The 12,457-nt window shown below is 39.8% G+C and overlaps 1 protein-coding gene across 11 annotated transcripts in view; it reads left to right on the top strand.

Annotated features, from left to right (window-relative positions):
• Positions 1–12,457, top strand: part of LOC306870136 (fibrosin-1-like protein) — a 283,720-nt gene that overhangs the window by 231,840 nt on the left and 39,423 nt on the right. For all 11 annotated transcript variants that reach the window (XM_079417233.1, XM_079417238.1, XM_079417232.1 and 8 more), the window contains one exon: positions 8,953–9,001. In XM_079417233.1, the coding sequence (XP_079273359.1) occupies positions 8,953–9,001 (49 nt within the window). The remainder of the gene's footprint in view (positions 1–8,952; positions 9,002–12,457) is intronic.

Genomic DNA, 12,457 nt, shown 5'->3' with positions numbered 1-12,457 from the left:
CAATTTACAGTTATTCACTGTAAATTATACATTCTTTGTCACTTCCAAAAACGGTATACAACCCTAACATTACATGTATTGTCCAAAACAGTTTTTCACTGTATATAGATGGGGAACTTACCGTTAAACATTTAACAGGTTATTACTGTAGCATTTTTACATTCTTTTACCGTTAAATTCACGGTCATTTTTTTAGTGTGTGCATCCTGCTCAACTCTATTTTACAAGAGTGCAGTGAGTTTTTGGGGTTTTGAATGCACCTTTGATTCAGGTTAGGATGCCTGCTTGTTTTGGCCGAATGTGTATTTGCTTTTACAAGGAGATGATTCATGTAAGATTCACATGGCTCCATGGTTGGATGAAAACAGGGCGTCTAACTTTGCCTTTTTTCCTCTCATTAAAGAGCAGGCCGAGGTCTACCACGTAGTAAGACCACCGAACTCCCTGTCTAACTAGACCTGAACAATCCTCAACATCCTTGTCTTTCTTCTACCTACTGCAGATGAAGGCACAGCAAGGGGCACAAACCCTTTATTATTTATGAATTATTAAATGTGCCTGGATGGGTTTCCCTTGTAGTGAAGCAGATCCACACAAAAAAAAAGCAGCTCATCTTTGCTCTCCTTCATACTTGCCCGAGGTAGTGAATGACTCAGACGTTGTTCTCATTGAAGAAAACAAGGGCAACTCTGAATAGCGCTTCAAGCCGTCCCGCAAGAATCGCATGCGTTTAATTGGTAGTCTGCACTGAACACCTTAGTCAGAGTACGTCATACTTAATTTGACATGAATGGTAATAAGGCTGTGAGAGATTGAAGTACAGTCCATTCAATATGCCACTGTCTCTTGATCTTGTCTAGCTTTTATGTCATAAATGGAACAAGGCATCAGTTTAATGTCGGGGATTTGTCATGTCGTGTTGCGCCGTGCCGCATACCGTGTAAACAGCGCCACTGATTATAATGGGTTCTACTGTATTTTGCCGCTCGCATCCGGAGTAGATACAGTGTTCATTTCGTTGGTGAGGAGGTGACCATTCTGTATTCGGTACCGATACCAGTGAAAATCCACGGTTCTCTGTACCAATTTCGGTCCCAAAGAAAAACACAACAACATGCTAATTAAAAAAACACACTTTTTAGTAATAAAGTCAAACAAAAAGAAAATGTTCAAAAATCAATGCCATTCTTTATACTTATTTAAAATTGTGTTTCAAGTTTTTCCGCAAGTAATAAAAGTATGAAAAACAGTAAACAAGTTTCACCCAAATTGAATTTGTCTTTTAATTAATAAAATGTAAACATTTGTATTGTTTGGTAAATAAAGGGGATTTACTATTAAAATTAACATGGAAGACATATTGTGAGAATTTCGTCAAAAAAAAGTTTTATTAATTTCATTCAACAGTAGTAGAAGTATCACATACATACTAAGTAATAGTAATATATTTCTGGCACAATGTCTTTTAAGTAAAAACAAACTTTTATTTTGACGGGTTGCTGTGAATACCTTTAAATTGACGGTGGTTTTACTCAAAATGCTCGTGAATTGAGCAAATAATTTAAAACAAATTATTAAAATATCTGTAAAATATTTATTTTAATAAAAATGTTTTATAATCATTTTATTTTTATTTAATAAGTGTGACATTTAATAAATATCTTAAGTTAACTTAACATAGTAAAAGTATTTATATATATATATATATATATATATATATATATATATATATATATGTATATATATATGTATATATGTATGTGTGTATATGTATGTATATGTATGTATATGTAACCTCCAGCACTTGTTTGTTTGAAAGTCTTTGAGTTAAGCAGTAAACGCAGATGTACTATACGCAAAACAATTGATCAGTATTAAATACAAAAATATATGTGAAATTCATTTTTATTTACATAATACAAATATTTTATAATTTGCAAAAAATGTGATATTGTGATACTTAATAAGTGTGATATTTAAAAACTTAATTTTGCCACCTGGAATATAAAATATTGTCGAAGATTTTCACAATATTTTCACTCTCAAAACCCTCTAGCACTACGTTGTGATATTCAGTTTGAAAACCCTTGAGCCAAGCGATGAACATGTAGGTATGTGATATGTGTGAAACATTTCATTCAGATTGCTCTGTTTCTTGGTTTGTTTCAGCTTCAGTTGAGTTTTAGATATTAGGCTACTCGAGTCTCGTCGGATTGAATGGCATAAGCATCTAATGGAAGTGTCCGGTTAAGCAGAATGAGAGCTTGTTTATCTCTTTCTCGCTCTCTTTCTTTGCTACTCTCTTTATCTCGGTCGTGTTGGCAGGAGTAAGAAACCCTGGACTAAGATCTGTATCTGCAGTGTGTCTACTAAAGAACAGGCTCTGATTCCTTAGCCGATAAGCCACGTTTTATCTTCCCCTGCTTTCACATTAAAGACGAGGAGGCCTGTGACAGTTCCTGTGTGGCTGATGTCTGTCACCCAGGAGCATGGGAACACTGCTCTCAAGAAAGCAGGCATAGCACAAGTAGTTGATTTGTACTGGAGTTTAATTTTGCCTTACTATCAAGTCAAGACAATATTATTTTTATAGCGCTTTTAACAATGCAAATTGTGTCAAAGCAGCTTTACATCGGCTTGATATAAAGCTGGGTGGCTTTATATCAGCTTTACAATATTTAGACGGGGAAATGGTTTGTCAAAATAGTGTCATTCTCCTCTGGCCAGACAAAATCAGCAGTTTAAATCTAGGCTAAAGCAGAATCAGATTGTGCAAAGGACTCATCTGGTTCCTGTGGTCTTGTCCCGATGGCCGTCTTGGAGACAGGGTCTTCACTGGGGATCAGTCTCTGGGGCTCATCTAGGTGTCCTGGATGTAGAGGTCATCTCTAGGTGCTGATCCACCATCTGATCTGGATACAGTCTGGATCTGGGTGGCTACGGTGACCTCGGAATAAGAAAGTGTTTCTAATATTAGCGTAGATGCCATTCTTCTAATAATGTAACAAGTACATCGGGTGTTTTGGGAAGTGTACTATCACTATCCAGCTGGTCAGCTTGATCCTTGTAAAGCTGTTTTGAGATAATATTGTGAAAAGTGCTTTAGAAATACAGTTGAATTGAATGTCTCTCTTTCAGCCCACCAAGTTACTGAATGCATCTTTTGCTTGGGATTGAGTCTGTAACTCCAAAACCTAGTGAACTTGTCTACATATGCCAACATATGAAACTGAAGTGGTGATATTGGGGTAAATAGTCAATTTGTACAAAATGAGTGATTTAAATTTTGTAAGTATATTTATTAATAATAATAATGATATATATATTTATTTAGATATAATACAAATAATTCCTATCATAATTGTAAATCACAATGCGTATTGTTTTTATTGTGATAGAATTGAGTTTTTGTTTCGGAAGGCAAAAATAATAATACAGATTGGTTGTGCATATCATTCTTTGAACATTTAAAATACATTAATAATAATAATTAGTAGTTGTAGAACCTTTCCTGTAGCTCTAATAGTAGAGCATGGCGCTAGCAACGCCAAGGTCATGGGTTCGACTCCCAGGGAAAGCAAGGGCTGATAAAAATAAAAAAATTGTAAAAACTGTAACTTGAATGCAATGTAAGTCGCTTTGGATAGAAGCGTCTGCTAAATGCATAAATGTAAATGTAAGTAGTATATTTTAAAGTATCTGTGCATTATTTATATTTTTTCTGTTTTGTCTCAAAAAGCAATTAATTAAAATATTTTTTTTTAAATGTAGTTATTTATTTTATTTTACTTTTTATGCTTTTAAACCATACAGAAATATTGCTATCTTCATAAAGCAATTTTGGCCTTTTTCTGCATTATTCTGTATTATGTTCTACTTTGGCACTGCATTGAATTTTGGAACATATTGGTTATCCCTTTTAGGCAGCTCACTTGGTTTTGGAACAGAGCTTACTATATGTGTATGAAGGCTCTTCCACACTGTCTTTCTTTGCTTTTTACCTTGTTTCTCATAATGTGTTTATTCCTGGCCATGTTTCAGACCCTGGAGGCAACCACAACTGAGCTGATTTGTGACCCTGTCTCGATGTTTGGCTTTAGTGTTACTATGCAACACATCTTTTCTCTCTCTCTCTCTCTCTCTCTCTCTCTCTCTCTCTCTCTCTCTCTCTCTCTCTCTCTCTCTCTCTCTCTCTCTCTCTCTCTCTCTCTCTCTCTCTCTCTCTCTCTCTCTGCCTCTCTCTCTCTCTCTCTCTCTCTCTCTCTCTCTGCCTCTCTCTCTCTGCCTCTCTCTCTCTCTCTCTCTCTGCCTCGGCTCTCTCTCTCTCTCTCTGCCTCGCTCTCTGCCTCTCTCTCTCTCTCTCTCTCTGCCTCTCTCTCTCTCTCTCTCTCTCTCTCGCTCTCTCTCTCTCTCTCTCTCTCTCTCTCTCTCTCTCTCTGCCTCTCTCTCTCTCTCTCTCTCTTTGCCTCCCCTGTGATCTCAGTCTGCCCTACGCTCACCGGATAGCTTTCTAATTTGTATTTCGCACCAGCCGGCTGCTATATTAACATCCTGCGAATGCTCAAAAGCAGGGGAAGCTATTGCAAAAAAAACGCAGAAAAATGTGTGAGTGAAAGAGATTAAATTATAGCGAGAAAGATGGAAGAAAGAAAGACATTGGATAAGGAAGATTACTACAGAAAGATAAATGAAGAGAGATCCGAGCAAGTAGGATGTAAAAATGTAAATGAAGTAACTGCAAGGAAAGGGGTGAATTAGAGGAACAGAGAAGACGGGATCGCAGGAACTGCAGGCGATTTAGATATGCAAACCTCAGGAGCTGTGCTGTGATTCTGCCTTTGGTTCTCGTCATGTTGTTGCCAAGCGAGGGTTCAATGGAGGAATCGTTTCCCACCCTCAGCCAATCGCGGCTGACGTGGAATGTGGCGCTCGCGGGTGAGTAGCACAGACTTGTGGGTAGGCCTGCATTTTGCACGGTCACCCAGTGGAATACATTATCATCTTAATGATGCTTTAGGTGCAGATGCATGTCTAATGCGCTGGTGTGGGAGTTTGTGTGTGTGTGTGTGTGTGTGTGTGTGTGTGTCACTCTCCTGTGGAGTGGAGAGGGCAGAGAGCTGTAATCACTCTCACACACACCTGTTCTGACTGGAGGCGGTCTGTGCCGCGGCTGATAGGATGAGAGCGCAGGGGGAGAGATGTAGCAGCGCTCGTGATAAACGAGTATGTAGGAGGTCATTAAGCAGAGCAGCGAGAGGAGGAGAGAGAGAGGGAGGTAGGGAGATGGGAGAGAGAAGGACAAACACAGTGAAGATAATTAATTTGGAGTTTCATTAGCAGGAACTTGTATGACTGCATGGGTGCAACGGCAAGCACACCCGCAGTCCTGAGGAACAAAGGTGTAGAGACGTGAGAGAGCATTTAAAGGAGAACGGATAGATGGATGGATAGATGGATGGATAGATAGATATGTTTTATTTTAATTTGTAATATGAATATAATATAATATATCCGGGAAACATTTCATATTGAAATCTGTAACTTATATAATGTATATTATTGCAATGTACTATTACTGTGTGACATCAATTGTCTCATTTGTTTCTTCGTAATCTTAGGAGAAGCATCTGGGACAAAGTTGAATATTAAGTGGAATATAACTTAAATGAAGACTCCTGTCTATGATAGATGAGCTCCTGAACAGTAAACGCACACAATTACAGTTCACCAACATTATATTCAAGTTCACATAATATATTGTATAACACACACCCACAGTATCTTATCCACAATGGGGTACGAGATCAACACATTTCAAGCTCAGCACAAACAAACAAGCAAACGTTGAGGTTGATGTGGCACTTGCGGGTTTTAAGAGGGTGATGACTGAGATGTTTATCAGCCCTTAGCTGGCGCTCTTCAACATGATGTTACATAAACAGTGAGAAAATAGAAGCCTGTATAGCTCTGGACAACATCCTGCCATTAAGAGAGAGAGAGAGGCTGAAGATGATGGGTGAGGAATGATTGCTGATGGAGGAGAGGGAAAATTAGGTGTTTGCGGTGACAATGATAAAACACAGGCATGATCCACATGTTAAAATCTGTTGTAGAGGTCATCCCGTTGTTGTCAGGTTAATCAGAGGACTGTGTGGCAGCCCTCTTCAGGCCAGGCTGAGCCCCTCTTTCCCTCTCTCTCTCTCTGGTCATTGATGCCATCTGGCTGGCCGGTCTGGCAGCGTGACACCGCACCAGTGCCACACCTTCCTCTGAAGCCTCCAGTGGCTCCGCTGTGCCACCCTCTCCTGGCACTGAACCCGCGGGTGAACAGAGGGGCGTGAGGAGGAGGAGCAGGGGAGGAAACCATCAGTCGACTTATGCTATATTACTGCTTCTATGATGCATTTCAGTGGAATTATTTTTACGGTATTGAATTCTGTTTATATTCATTGAGTGGACTTATTAGATGAGCTTTTTTTTTTTTTTTTTTTTATTAAGATGCAGCTTGGTCTTCCATGTTCAGTATTGTGATGGTAGTTCCATGGTATTATTTGTACTGTGTAATAACACCAAATACACTATACTGTTCAGAAATTTGGGATCTGGAAGGTATATACAGTATATATATATATATATATATGTATGTATGTATGTTCTTTTTAAAAAATTCAAAGAATCTTGCCAACACAGTGCTTTTGAATAGTAGTGTTCATAGGAATACCATATTAATTCCATGGTTTTTACATTTTTTTCATTTGGCAAAAGATAAAATGTTGATACACAAACATCTGACATTTTCCATATTATACCTTTTGCACCTGCATATTGATTTTGATCTTTAATCAATAATTAGATTACATGTTGAAATCTCAGAATACTTCTCAAAGGTATTTAGTGTCAGCTGCTTTCATTCTTTTGGCTTCGTCCAACCTGTATAGTCAGTTAGTTAGAACCTGTTAGAAGAAGCAGTATAAAACTCTGGCTGCTGTGATTGTTTCTTTTTACGGCTTCAAATCCGACCTAACCTCCCTGTCTTCCCTTTCCCGTTCATTCTTCCAGTGGCGTTTTACAACTATAGGCAGCAGGTCTCAACATATGGCCGTGACCCTTTTATTTTTATTTTGCTACCACCTCCTCTGGCCGTCCATCTCTCTGTTTTCCTCCTGTGAGAGTCGGGTCGTGCTCCAGAGGAGGCTGCATCATAACCTGTAGTTAATGAGTGCAATGGGAGAAGTGAACTGAGGGCTGTTTTGGTATCTCAGAGTCCCAGGCCCGGCCTCGCTGCCTCCAGATCCAGTATCACACGTCCTCTCGGGTCAGGCCTCCTGCGGCCCCGCCAACGCTGTTTGGCTCCCAGCAATGTGGCTTCAATTTCCTCCGTTTTGAAATGGTTATAGCCCCTCTGCTTCCTTCAGCAGACTGGGTCTTTGCTTTGTTTTTTCTCTCTCGCTCTTTCTCCTTTCCTGCTCATTTTGATCACTCTGTACTTTAATCACCACTCGGGCCCCCCTGCGTTGTTTGAGTGCAAATAATTTTTTATGAGTGACCTTTGACCTCTGGCCTGTTGGGACAGTTTTAAAGGCTGCTTGGTAGAACAGCTCACTGGCAAAAAATACAAACAGTGAAATGCACCATAAACTTCTATTTTTTTAACTCTCTGGCAGCTCTTTTCTTGTTTTAAGCTCTCATAAGAATACCTTTCATAGACGGATCATTGTATTGAAAGTTCCTTTTCAACATTAAACGCGAGTGCCGAGTCGAGTGAACGTTAACGACAGTCTTTGCCCAAACCGGAGGCTTATACATATGCTACGGGCCCAGTTTCAACTGAACCTATTTTCTTTCATGTAATCCTATGGGTGTGTGAGCTAAAGTGTTCCAGCGCTCAGACACAGAGAGCTTGTGTAGTAAAAAAAATCTTGATTGCTGAAAAATGAGTCCCCTGACATAGTGAATTATGGGGCTGAAATAGAGCTCTTTATTAATGTAGTCCAGGACTCACGTCAGCGGAGGTCTCAGAAATTATGCCACGCCGCGGGTCTGGACTCACAGGAGGTTTTGCGTATTAGACTGAGTACACATTCTAAAGAACAAGTTATTAATGGAGCTAGAAATTTGGTCTGCAGAATCAGAAAACACTATGCACACAGTATGTTGCATATAAAATTGAGACTGTGATATTCTCAAATTAATCTTTTCTACAGCAATGTTATTTTCTTCTTGCTTGTCTTTTAGCATATGCATATGATAATAATATAGATAGAGAATCTCAGATTAAGAAGATATGTAAACACGTGACTGACTGCTCTCTCTTGCTAAATTCAATCCATAGTGTGCGTTTTGTATTGATAGACTATAGTTCTGTTCTATGAAAAAGCTGGAATGTATGTGTCGGCAATCTTCACCACCCTTGTGTATAGTGTGTGAAGAATTTAAGAGTTCTTTCTCTTCGTTAAGAGCCCCAAGTCCTGTCTGTCAATGACTGTGTGTTTTTGTAAGAGCGTGGCATGTTTTCTTTTTCTCGCTGCTTGCCAGAAACTACACGATCTGGTACGTGGAGGGGAAGGAAAAGCACACTTGTGTTTAGTCTACATAGCACTTAAATCACTTTGTAGGGAGATTACTTCTTGCCTATTCTAATCTGCGGGTAGGATTTGTCATGTCACCATCCATCAGTGTTCTTTTGTTAAATCATTAAGAGCAAGGATGTGGAAAATTGCGCAAGTTGGCTGGTTTTATTTGTCTGTTGGTTTTTACCTCATTCTCATCTGGTTTGTCTTCTTTTTCTGTTCTTTTTTTGTTGGTAGACATTTATAGGTTGGCACATCGTTGTTCCCTAATGTTGTTGTTGCCCCCCCCCCCCCTCCCCCAATAAGGAGAGGATGAGAGCAGTTGTTTAAAAGGGAACTTTACTTGAACATGGCCTAATTGTGTTTCATTTCTGTTTTGCAGGCATCTGATGTAGGATCAGAGAAGCTTTTCTCGCCTACTGCACCTAAAGGTAAGAGCATGAATATATGTTGTGGATGCTATGTAATGTCATTTCTCCTGCATTGGATGTTTTAGACGTGATTAAGCTTGATTGGACTTTTTACCCCATTCATAAACAAAGTTTTCAAAACAAAGCCCAGGGTTGTCTTTTCAATATTCACAATACGTTCATAATGCATACTGTATTGCAGCAAAACTCATAAAGCTAAACCCTTGTCTCCTTATTTTGCATTCTAGTAGGCGCTGTTCTCATTTCAGGCAGCAGTTGATAGGCTGTGTTTTTGGTGTTGAAGTTAATGTTTTCCCCCCAAAGCCTGACAATATGCAGTATGCTCCCAAAGGCCACTAGGAGCTCATTTTCAAGCCATACCTCTTCCACAAGAGTAACTCTTGCCGGAATGGTGCTGTTCTGTTTTTCTAATTTGTTTCATAAATGTTGAAGGGTTTTTTTGTGCTTGGGAGCCAAAGAGATGCCCATCTTTTCCAGGTTCCCTTCAAATGCTGTGTTTGTTAGGTTGCGCATGTGTAGAAGTACATCTGGTAGCAGCAAGTCATGAACCATCAGCCTCATCAGAAGGGGTTGTTAGGTTCGGGTGGGGTGGGTTTACATCTCGAGACCTCAATACCAGACAGCAAATCTCAGATGCTCTGTAATCCTGCTAAAAGCCTGTTAAAATCCTATGAGACTGTAAAATGCCGAGATGCTTATTTGTTTCCTTGTGTTTTTGACTCATTTTCAAGTGGCTGATGGTAGAGGTTTGCTTTTAATGCGGATCTGAGCTACTTTTTACTGTTTCCAGAAGTAGCAAAAGTTTAGCTGAGAGCAGTAGGAAGTCGGCCCAAGAAGTTTTTTTTAGTTGGTTCACATCCAAGTTTTGTAGGGGAACTAAGTTGTGAAACGAATTCTGTTTGTTGCACAGTGCGAAGGAGCTGTCTAGTTTAATGCTGCACTTCTGATGCCCGGCATGAATCCTTTGGAGAGCCTTTGCCCTCCACTCTCTGAAAACGGAGAAAAGAGGAAGCGAGAAGAGACAAGTCGAGCTCAGAGGAAGAGTAAAACTTGTGACTACTGTCGGGGTCCAAATTAAAGTCTTTTTTTTTCATGTCTGTGGATGACTTCCAGACATAACCTTTGGAAAAGACTTGTGCAACAGCTGACATGTTTAAAAGTAGATCAGAGCACATGGTTTGAGCTCTTCTGATGTCAACAGAAGAGCTTGTTGTTGTTGATATTACAGACACCCTAATCTGCGTTACGGCTGATGGCGAGACAAACTGCATCTTCCTTAAAATCCTGATAATGTGTGTCGTGCAAACACACTCCCTAGGGATCAAAGAGTAGGAAGTGCCAGATTAGGATTAGAAATGAATGTAAAGAGTAGGAATATGTGGATTAAGTGGTTTAGGACTGCAGGGAATAAATATTATCGCACTAGCGATTTGACGCCAAGTCTGTAGAGATCTCGCATTTGGAACGGATGATGTTTGACGATAATATTTTTAACTATAACGTTTAATTTCTGGCATTGTAATCTTTCATATCTAGTTCCAGTTCAGACTTTGTAACCATTGAAATCCATTAAGTTTCATGAAAGTTCCTTCATAACTTTTGATGTCCATTTAGTGCCATAACAGTTCCAGTTTGCTGGAACTAGCTGGAGGACTTTTAGTAATATTGATCAAAAATGCTGGCGGCATTTTTCAAAACGCTAGTTATTGTCAAAGAAGTTGCATTATTCTTCAAGTTCAGACTTCATAGCCTTTGATATCCATAGGTTTCTTGATAGTTTAAGTTAATTTTTTCGCTGTAGTTCCAGTTTGGTGTCTATTAGGTCTAACCAGGAAACATTTGGCACTGTATTCCAGAACTTCTGAAGTCTAAGAGGTCTAGGGCGTCTGGCTAAGTGTTTACCTGAAACCGTAAAAATAGTAATTGTTAAGTTTATTTTTGAATTTCCTGTGTGTTAGTGGCGCAGTGCCCTTTCACTTGGTTTTGCAGTTGCTGTAATCACTCTTCTGATTTTAGCTTCTAAATCGTTTGGCAAGGAATGTATAGTACCGTTACCCTTATCCTCCTGCTGTTGAATGTTGTTGAATGTGGATTGTCCAGACTTTGTTCCATGGAATGCACCCATTCCTCCAGGCTGTTATTCTAGATTTTGGGGGTATAGGAGCATATGTGTCCCATTACAGTACGTCCACCGAGACCAATCTAAAGCTCGCTCTGCTCTGATCCCCAAATTGGTCTGCCCTGGAGAACTTCTGGCAGACTGATTACTCGCTTGGCTCACGTCTCGCGTTGGAGAATTGCATTACAGGGAAATACCTCGGCATGCATGTGGTGCTGCTTACACAAATGTGCATGTGTCTTTGTTTCTGTAAACAGCTTTCGTGCATGCCGGTGCTTGATTTGATTGATTTTGTGGCCTCAGTCAAGTACTGTGGTGACATACAAGTTTTGTATCAGCTTAACAGCTGTTTAGTTTTATTCTAATGTGAGCTCATATAATAACCGTGGCCGCTGTGCTTTTTCTAATAGAGCCAGGTTTTTCTTGCCCTGAATGAAGGCATAGCTACTTCATGCCCATAACTCATCGTTCTATCAAGCTATCGTTCTATCTATCGCTCTAGCTGTCATTGCAGTTATCATTCCAGCTGTTCTTGTACTTATCGTTCCAGCTATTGTTTGTTCTATCGTTACGGTAATGATTGACACATTGTTTCTTCGTTTTATATATCTATCATTTGAACTAATGTTTGGTCTGTCTGTCCACCTACCTGTAATTTTTGCATCATTGTGGAAACAGTTGATACAGTGTGTTTTTCTATCTATGATTTTAATTATCTGTATGTTGATCTGTCTGTCTGTCAATTATTCTATCACGTACGAAGTATAGCTCTGTTTTACACTGGTGGTTTCCGAGCTACAGTACAGCTAATGCATCGATATAAAGTGATTGTTGGTCCTAGTACAGTGTGCAGCATCTGCCAGCTCAACAATAATGTTAGAGACTCCAAGCGTAGTTGGGAGGGGGGTTGATCTCTTCTCTTCATTTTACCCATCAGTGAAGCGGTGACGCACCCATTTTGTGTGAGGTCTGTCAGGCAAACCCGGGGCATGCTGGGATAGCAAAGGACGATTGTAGTGGAAAGCCATTTGTGAAGTGGATTTCTGGTTTGCTAATCCTGATTAATTTTGACCCGTTGTGCTCATTTTAAACAGCGTATTACTGTACGCGAGAAGCACCGCCAGCTTCGGGCCAAACTGAGAGCTTAGCGGCTTTGGAAGGCTTAACAGCAGATGGCATTTTAAGCCGGACTTAATAAATTGTTTCCATTAAACTTACCGGCCCACACATAGTGGATTAGGACTGTAGAACAAAGAAAGAAAGGGAGTGAGAAAGCAACAAAAAAAGCAAAGGGGTAACAGCCAGTGCCACAACCGCACAAGATCAAATTGATAACG

This window comes from Barbus barbus (genome assembly GCF_936440315.1).
Source record: "Barbus barbus genome assembly, chromosome: 5".
Taxonomy (NCBI): domain Eukaryota; kingdom Metazoa; phylum Chordata; class Actinopteri; order Cypriniformes; family Cyprinidae; genus Barbus; species Barbus barbus.
The sequence above is the reverse complement of the archived record's forward strand: the minus strand, read 5'-3'. Positions and strand labels throughout refer to the sequence as shown.